General features: G+C 34.8%; 1 protein-coding gene across 1 annotated transcript; it reads left to right on the forward strand.

Moving 5' to 3' along the window:
* Positions 1-1143: 1143 nt before the first annotated feature.
* On the forward strand, positions 1144-9369 carry LOC132745688 (cancer-related nucleoside-triphosphatase-like; the record flags this gene model as incomplete). Its single annotated transcript, XM_060734650.1, is given in 4 exon segments — positions 1144-1407; positions 3449-3617; positions 7354-7450; positions 9177-9369. Coding segments are annotated over 4 exon segments (550 nt in total), but the record flags the coding sequence as incomplete, so codon positions are not given.
* Between the last annotated feature and the right edge of the window lie 879 nt (positions 9370-10248).

A 10248-nucleotide genomic window follows, 5' to 3' on the forward strand; every position in this document is an offset into this window, starting at 1 on the left:
CAGAATAAAAACGTGCTTAATTAGGCTATTAATTTATCTACACTCCCTCACACTCCTCGTATAACAATAATATTAAAGATTCATTATAACTTTACATAATGGCTTGCTTATCAGACAAACTTTTTTGTTTGTTCTAATCAAATTTATTCAGCTATAACCACTGTTCAATTTCCACATTTCACACAGAACTGGAGTAATCAGGTCATATTTTAGCCTATAGAAAAAAACAAGTTTGCAAACTCATTCACAGAATTGCAGCCTTTTTTATCTGAATAATTTACTGAAAAATATCCATCATCACCAATGTAATACAAATTTTCTGCCATAGTAGTAAAGATTTTTAAACAGAACATAGCTTATTTCACCTTAAATAAATATCAAAATTATCGATGTCGCGAAAATATGTGACAATCGGATTTTTCCTCCTTTTTCTGAAGAAAATTCACAATTTTGTTGTTGTGCAAATAGTTGTTTGGAAGTTAATACTTTTTTAAATATTTCACCATTGTTTTCCACTGGCGATTTAGTCAAATAGCTTAAAAAAAAAAAATCAAAATTGCAATTACTGCATTTCACGGTAAAATTTTGCGGTAAGTCAATATCCAGTTTATCAATTTTTAAAACGCATTTTTTGTGGCTAATTGACGGATATTTGATCTGGCTATTATAAATGCTGGACAATATCTTTAAAAAGTACTTATACAATTTTAATACATCTCGCATGTATTTTTTCACCTCGGGCAATATAGTTAGCAGCACGTGACCGGTAAAAAGTTGACACTCAATTAAATGCACCCCCGCTGGTTTTAAATTGCGGTCTACTGCATTCATTATCGATTTTTACACCTTATATAAACACTTTTTGGAAGTAAAAAATTAATCGCCAGATTTGTAGCCAAAAAATGCAAAAATAATCGCCAATCTTATAAAATAATCGCAAATGGCGACTATGGCGACCGACAGCGTGAGCCCTGATAAATGATTAACAAAGCCGCACAACCCATACGATAAGTGGATCTACTATTGTATTACATGCACTGGTCGGAAAAAAAACCTTCCCAATTATTGTTGACATGCATGTCCGATTACTCATACAGTTTCTCAGATTTTAATACATACTTCTTTCAGACCTAGCTTACATAACTGCAATGCACCCGTCTTCTCCGCAGTATCAAGATGTTGCTTCACATTTGAATTACCCATTTAAACCTTTGATCTGCTGCAATTTAAGTGTTGATTGCTAAATTTTGACAATTTTTGTAAACAGGAAGTGGCCGGTGCACCAGTAAACATAAGGTCAGTTGATTAGTCCTAGCATGAGAAAAACTTTAAATGTTTTGAAAAAAATGGCAGAGGCAATACAGCTTAATAAAAGTAGACGTCACATTTTGCTAACAGGACAACCAGGTATAATTCTTCTATTTTAATGTCTCAGAATTGCTTGTCAATCATTAATTGAAATAATGTTGATCTGTTACAATGTAAAATAAAAATTAAAATTCAAAATTGAGAAATTCTTAACTAACCACATAAGGACTTGAATGTCAATGTGAAAGAATGTTGTTTATGATACATTCTCTTTATTTTTAGAGTAAGTAATAAGCAATGGATATTTGTAAGTAAATGTTTATCAAATGCAAAATGCTTTAAGTTTTACCCTCATTGACTGTCACATACTGTATGTAAACATGCACTTACATGTAGAGTGGGTGGACCAACGCTCAGCGTAAAAATACTATATTTGATATGGCAAATTCAAATCAAAGTCAACAAACCTCAATGTTATATGTCAATTTTCAAGACCGATGATATTGTTTTAAATAGCCATTGTGTAAAATTCGCTAATCACATAATGATGTGCATGGCTGGAGCTATAGATAGTCCGGATAAACAAGAGTGGTTTGCGTGAAATTGTACCATAGCTCGGCGCACAATACTACATGATGCAGGATTGTTTTTCGAATAAAATCTCTTTTTATCTTATGAAGAAAACATACTGAATAAATTGTAACAACCAAATTAGGTTCATACATTTACACGTACCCAACTTTAGTTTAAATTTTACAGCCCCAGAACTCTAGTGTTAAAAGATTTTAATAATTTATATGTTGCAGATTACATACGGTTGTTCGTCTGCTATTAGCATTGTCACGTGACTTTACCAGCAGTGAACCACGCCAGGATAAAATGGTGAAAGATGTAAATAAAAGCACCAGTGACCTAAATCCGAGATAACTCGAGACATTTTCAGATATTCTAAAAAAATATATTTTTACGCCGAGCATTGGTATGCGCCGAGCATTGGTCCAACCACTCTAATATAGTTCTTGTATAATGAGGTTTTGTCACAATAAACAGCTTTCACTATCCAGTACGGATCCACAGAGTATAAGCCAAAGATATGAATTTTAGGTTGAAGGTATGTCACTGTATAGCAGGCAATGAGCACATTAACGTACAATTACATACATGTACTCTTCAGTGGCTGAATGCAAAAATAAGGTCGTTAACTTCAAACCACTTGCTCTTCACCACTACATATGTTGGAATCCAGGCTGGGACTTTGGATTCTTTGGTTCGAGGAATCAATCCAGCTAGCTTACGGAACATCGGTGTACTCAGGTGCCCGTTCGTGACTGAAATACTGACAGATGGCACCTGAGGTCTTCCTCCTCAAGTAAAGCTGGAACTTCGCCATATGACCTAAACTGTACCAGTGTGACGTAAAACTCGAACAAACAAGTTGAGGTTGCCCTGATAATTATGCTGTATGTATGTGCTGTTGTAATACCAGTAAAGGGCTTAGCCTTTTAAGCTGTCACTTCATACCAAAGGATTCCTTGTAGTCTCTGCCTACTTCAAAAGGCTACTTTCTTCAGCCCCAGTCAGGACATTGGCAGCTTGGCCACATACAAGTTCATGTTTTCTTTTTTACGCTGTCGCAATTTCTTTTAATCTTCTGCAAATGCACTGTACTTCTGCGCAACATACACTTACAGGTTAAGGGGAAGGAGGGATAGATATTTGCCATACATACATGTATTACAATAAATTTATACATGTACAAGTATAGTGGTGCAATAAACTTTATTATTTCACACCTTATAAAATATGACCAATGCACTTTCAGCATTTGCACCACACAATAGAAATCATTAATTATTAGACCCAATCTTACAAATTTTGCTTTGTTTCCTTTCTAGAGTCCAAAACATTCATATTAAATCCATATTACACCCCATATAGCCTTGTTTTAATTTCAAGAGTTCAAAAGGTTCCATATCAATATCGCACACTATACAGCCTCGTTTTCATTCAAAATTTTCAATCCAAAATATCTTTATCAAATGCAAATCATATTCCATCTAGTCTCATTTTCATTTTGAGACTCCAAAATTCATACCAATATTTAGGTCTCATGACTACTCTACTGATATTTTAATTTTAGGTGTTGGAAAGACAACTCTTGTTAAGAAGGTTTGTGACAAACTAGAGGATGAGAATTGGCAATGTCAAGGATTCTATACTGAGGAGAAGAGAGAAGATGGACAGAGGGTTGGCTTTGATGTTGTTACATTTGATGATAAGAGAGGCCCACTGGCAAGAATCATAGACAGGTAACAAATATTTAAATGGAGAGGAAGCTATGATGTCAGACACTTAAAATTTCTATCAGCCCTGTTACCTAAAATTTGTCATGGTAATCAAAAGAAGTAACAGAAAAGAAATTGCAAAAATGTAAAAAAAAAAAGCAATAAAGATTAAGAAGATGTTATTTATTCTCAATAATGGAGGAAAATGTAAACACATTTGTTTATGTAAAACAAGATGGCGAAAATTGATCAACTCCAAAGGCCAATGAAGCTCGGACAGTCAGGATGATGAAAATTTATATTTTTAGAGCTTCTTATTCCTGTCTGCAAATTCTCAATTATAGGCCTACTGAAGAATGAATAAGAATGAATAATACAGAAGAAACATTAAATACTAGAATTTAAAGATTTTTTGCATGTGTTTGTTACACTGTAAATCACAGGCACTAGACACAATTAATTTACCTCTATACGCTTATAAAACCATATATAAAGAATATTCTTTATGTATAGTATTACGAGGGGTGATCCAAAAATTCGTGGACAATGTGTGTATCTCCATAACGTGACGTCCTACCGAGGTGAACTCTTTGGATATTATTAATCAATGCTTTTTAGCTCACCTGTCACAAAGTGACAGGGTGAGCTTTTGTGATCGCTTTTCGTCCGTCCGTCGTCTGTCCGTCCGTCCGTAAACTTTTACTTTAAATGACATCTCCTCATAAACCACTAAGCCAATTTCATCCAAACTTCACAGGAATGTTCCTTTGGTGGTCACCTTTAAAAATTGTTCAAAGAATTTAATTCCATGCAGAACTCTGGTTGCCATGGCAACCGAAAGAAAAAACTTTAAATATCTTCTTTTAAAAAACCGTTAGAGCTAGAGCTTAGATATTTGGCACGAAACATCTTCTAGTGAGTGTCTACCAAGTTTGTTCAAATAAAAGCCCTGGGGTCAAAATTGGCCCCGCCCCGGGGGGTCATTGATTTTCCCTATATACATATTGTAAAAACTTAAAAAATCTTCTTTTAAAGAACCAAAAGAGCTACAGCTAAGATATTTAGCATCAAACATGTTCTAATGGGTGTCTACCAAGTTTGTTCAAATAAAAGCCCTGGGGTCAAAATTGGCCCCGCCCCGGGGGGGTCATTGATTTTCCCTATATGCATTATAGTAAAAACTTAAAAAATCTTCTTTTAAAGAACCCAAAGAGCTATGGCTAAGATATTTAGCATCAAACATGTTCTAATAGGTGTCTACCAAGTTTGTTCAAATAAAAGCCCTGGGGTCTAAATTGGCCCCGCCCGGGGGGGGTCATTGATTTTCCCTATATACATATAGTAAAAACTTAAAAAATCTTCTTTTAAAGAACCAAAAAAGTTAAAGCTAAGATATTTAGCATGAAACATGTTCTAATAAGTGTCTACCAAGTTTGTTCAAATAAAAGCCCTTGGGTCAAAATTGGCCCCGCCCCGGGGGGTCATTGATTTTCCCTATATACATATAGTAAAAACTTAAAAAATCTTCTTTTAAAGAACCAAAAGAGTTAAAGCTAAGATATTTAGCGTGAAACATGTTCTAATAAGTGTCTACCAAGTTTGTTCAAATAAAAGCCCTGGGGTCAAAATTGGGCCCTCCCCGGGGGATCATTGATTTTCCCTATATGCATTATAGTAAAAACTTAAAAAATCTTCTTTTAAAGAACTCAAAGAGCTATGGCTAAGATATTTAGCATCAAACATGTTCTTATAGGTGTCTACCAAGTTTGTTCAAATAAAAGCCCTGGGGTCAAAATTGGCACCGCCCCGGGGGTCATTGATTTTCCTTATATGTGTATAGCAAAAACTTAAAAAATCATCTTTGAAAAAACCCAAATAGCTAGAGTTAAGATATTAAGCATGAAACATCTTTTAGTGAGTGTCTACAAAGTTTGTTCAAATAAAAGACCTGGGTCAAAATTGGCCCTGCCCCGGGGGTCATTGATTTTTTTATATGTGTATAGCAAAAACTTAAAAATCTTCTTTGAAAAAACCCAAATAGCTAGAGTTTAGATATTAAGCATGAAACATCTTCTAGTAAGTGTCTACAAAGTTTGTTCAAATAAAAGCCCTGGGGTCAAAACTGGTCCGGCCCCAGGGGTGTCATTGTTTTTAACTATATGTGTATATAGTAAAAACTTAAAAAAAATCTTCTTTCAAAAAGCCCAATGAGCTAGAGCTTAGATGTTTAGCATGAAACATCTTCTTATGGGTGTCTACCGAGTTTGTGCAAATAAAAGCCCTTGGGTTAAATTGGCCTGCAACGTTGGGGGGTGGGTGGGGGTTGGGGCCTATATACAGGTGAGCGACCTCAGGGCCATCATGGCCCTCTTGTTTAATACATCGACCAAATTTTAAAATACCAATTGCATTTTTTATCTATATATGACAACATCAAAACATTAAGTATCAAAATCGCGGCGCAGCTTACTTTTTCTCTGTAATGTCAACGTTTTTATCTCATTTAAACACATGTAAAAACTGAGTAAACAAAGAAAATTGCGGGAAACATTATAATAACGTTGTTTTGATGTGTATGACGTCATTCTGTGATAAAAGCAGCTTTATCAAAAATAGACGTCACGGATCCAGCAAAACTTCGGACAGTTATACAGTTCTATGTAAATCTTGGAAAGACGCCTGGCGAGACAAAAACAATGATCGAAAGTGTGACAAATAAACCGTCACTGTGTCGTTCTCTAGTTTATAAGTGGCATCGCCGATTTTCGGATGGAAGGAAAAGTGTAGGGGAGGATTCACGGACTGGTCGACCTTGATGGTCGAGATTTTATGCACACATTGAGAAAAAAGCGACCCGAATCTATTGGAAATTTAATTCTTCACCAAGACAATGCACCTGCTCACCGTGCCCGGGACACACTGCTGACCATTCAAATCCAGCTTGGAGCAGAAGTACTCAGTCATCCACCATATTCGTCTGATCTTTCCACGTGTGACTTCCCCTTGTTTCTCAGGTTAAAGAAAGAGTTGAGAGGGAGACGTTTTGACAATCTGGAAGAGTTGAGAGGAGCCACCCAATGCATACTGTCATCATTCAGCCAGGAATGGTATGCGAGTACATTTAGAGACTGCGTCCGCCGCCATGAAAAATGTGTGCGTGTTAAAAGGGAATACTTTGAAAAGTTATAAGGCAAAACGGTAACGTAGATTACTTCCTAGGATAGCATAACGTTGTTTGTGAGTCGTGTGCTGCGCCGCGTTTTGTCATGTCTATGTATATAAACTGGTGCAGAATCGATAATTCCTGTACAATCTTTACAATATTTTGAGAATTTGCCGACATATGCGCACTTAATAAGATACTAGAATTTCATGTGATTTGCTTTATTACTTTTTGTTTTAAGCAGGGTGTCCACGAATTTTTGGATCACCCCTTGTATAAGCATATAAAGGTAAATTAATTGTGTCTAGTGCCTGTGCTGTAAATGATGTAGCTATAAGTACAAATATTTCAGATACTTGTGTAAAACTTATTATAATAATTTGTTTTTAAGGAGTATTTTAGAATAAAATGTTTTGTTAAACAAGACTTATGAAGAAATGGTTCATTACAGTTTTCAGTAGAGATTGAAAGTACATTATACAAAGGTATTTCGGTATTGAAACAAAATGTACTAAAAAGGAATTAAGAATGCTGATAAGTTTTATAGTTGTTTTTTGATACAATATCATAGATAAGACATGTGATGTTTATTTACAGGGATAATCCAGTAGCAGGGAGAAGTTATATGGTGGGCAGATACAATGTTTTACTACAGTCATTTGAACAGCTTGCATTACCATCATTAGCAATAAAGGTAGGTTATAAGATCAACAAGTATAGAGGCCTAAGGCTCCCACGTTTACAATTTTTTGTAAACGTTTACACGATTGTTAAGAACCGAAACGATACCGTTTAAACGGTGGTACTTCTATGTACTATACTACACCATGTATTCGAGTCGCCAAATGATGACTTACTTTCTATTTTTAATACATGTAAAAGTATACAAATAAATTATGTTCAGGGCTCATCACGAATGTGTGCACACATTTTCTGCATGTATCCTCAGTATTCTCTTTTTTCAGATCAAAGGAAAATCAACTTTGAAAAATCAACTTTACAAAAAATGTATTATGTCACGAGTGATAATTGCACAGCAGGACTGTGTGGAAGGTTAAAAACACCCATTTTCCGTTTTTGACTTTGGAATAAATCAATTAGAATTGATAAAATCCATGAATACAGGCAATGATCCAGATATTTTGTAAGACAATATGGTCATTTTGCTTAAATGGTAAAAAATATTGTAAACATTTACCAATGTAAATCAAAACGAATCTGTTTAAACATGTAACCGTGGGGGCCTTGTAGAGGACTTGTGGCCTTCACTTAACTCTTAGCCTGCTGGTGGCAACAAATTTTGCCCATGTAAACAGTGCAAAACAAGACCAGCCGGCAAACCTGTGTCGTCTGATTATAGTCTGCACTGAAGGAGTTTTAAAAAAGTTTTTTAAGATTTTCTGTTCAATCTATAAAATCTATTCTGAAGAAAAATATGGAGATCTAAATACAATGTATATATCAGTGTTAGAGTTTAATCAAGATTTCTAATTCTTGCATAGCAGTCTGGCGTTTCCGTGAGTTTTACCCATGCCGGAAATTTCATCTGGCATGGGGGGTGCCAGATGAGTCGCGTGCCAAACAACAACGTCATTTTAGCGCCATTTATGAATGAACCGCGTTAAAATGACGTCGTTTTAGAAGGGAAATATGTCTTAGGATAACGTCATTTCGCCGTTGTTATTTAAGTTGTAAGTTCATACGCTATTGTAAGAAAATAGTTATGGATGAAATGACTTTAATTTCCATGAACATATATCATATTGAGTTAAACCATTTTAAATATGAAATAATATGGCAGAATATGCAAGAAAAAATATCTTTCATATGTTTGCGGTTCGGATCGGAATATCCGTCCCTCGGGAACCCGCCCATAGGCGGTAACTCGGCAAGCCTCGTTACCGCCCAATGGGCGGGTCCCCTCGGGATGGATATTCCGGTATGAACCGCAACATATGACAGATATTATTATTCACAGTAAATTTTAAAACAAAAGTTTCTGTATGGATCTACAGATCGGAATATGGCCACAGAGAAAGAGGTTTTTGTTTGTCTTTCTAATTCATGATTGGCAATATCTACCTTTAAAATAACTTCATGTGTAAGATTGATACGGGTCACTCCTGTATTTATTAATGCTCAGTCTTAAGCCCTTAAGCCAGGTGAGTGTGTTATTGGGGCAGATGCTTATATTTACATTTAATGGCTAGAAGATGCATGAGTTTCATGTTATTTAGATTACAGTTACAAAAGTTTTATTATGCAATATGAGGTGAGGAGTTTTAGCATATATTTTTAAATCAAGGGAAGTCACCATTAATTTTATGCCAAAAAATTCTGTATTTATTGTCTCCCTTGAACAAGAGAACTTTTAATTCACTAGTACAATCAAGAACATTTTTCAACATCATATTCTTCAGCCATCAGAGTACACAAGAGTGATAGTGATAGATGAGATAGGAAAGATGGAATTGTTCAGCAGAAGTTTTACACAGACTGTAAAAGACATTCTAAAACATCCAAAAACTACAGTGTTTGCAACCGTACCTCTTAAGGCTAATCCATTTGTAGAGGAAATAAAGAACAGAGATGATGTACAACTTTATACAGTAAGTAATAAATAGTGTTTACTGGAATAGTTTAATTGTAAACAGATTGTGTATTAACTTGGCCATCATTTTGTCTGAGATAAAGTGCAAATGGCAGGGTGTCTGAGTTGGTACAGCAGTGTTACAGTTTTCTAAAGGTCATGGGTTTGGGTTAAGACTGCACAATTTTCAAACTCTGTGGCATTTGGTGCCCAGTCGGGGACTGTGATTGCACCATTTAAGCATTATCGATGGCCTTGTTTGGGCCATAAACCTTGATTTTGTGCATTTGGACAAATTTCTTCCATACGGGCATTTTGGATTTAATCTTTTTCAAAATTCAAACAAAATGTATAATCTTATATAGATTCTACAAGCCTGCTGTCACTTTGTCAATTTGTCAAGAAATTTTCATTTTGCTCTAAACAATGGACGTTTGCAGTATTATAAATCCATTATAAGAACAAATTTAAGAATATCACAATTTATTGTGTTGTATGTGAGTATCATATAGTAAGTAAACATAAATGTTCTCTCCAGAAAGGAATAAAAACTGTATCATTTCTACTGTGTTCTATTTTTCTTTTATAATCAATATTTAAGCAGTTTTGTTTTAGCATTAGTTTGAGGTTCATGTTTTTTTCAACATGATTGCTGAACAATAACTTATATGTACCAAAGGAAAGATTATTGAAGTACATGGTAGTTATATGAAGTAATTAACAGCTTATAATTATTTAATGATGGCTTATCGTGTACAGTTTATTAACTCCCTGTTATACAAGCCATTAATAGTACATTATTTAATCTTTAGATTAAGCTACTATATTATGAAAAAGCTAGATATAAATAAGTCAGTTATTTTTTTAAAATCTTTCAAAACAGAATGATTAACTTGTAGACT

This window comes from Ruditapes philippinarum, unplaced genomic scaffold, assembly GCF_026571515.1.
Source record: "Ruditapes philippinarum isolate M1 unplaced genomic scaffold, ASM2657151v2 ctg21444_1_1_1_1, whole genome shotgun sequence".
In the NCBI taxonomy this organism is placed as follows: Eukaryota; Metazoa; Mollusca; class Bivalvia; order Venerida; family Veneridae; genus Ruditapes; species Ruditapes philippinarum.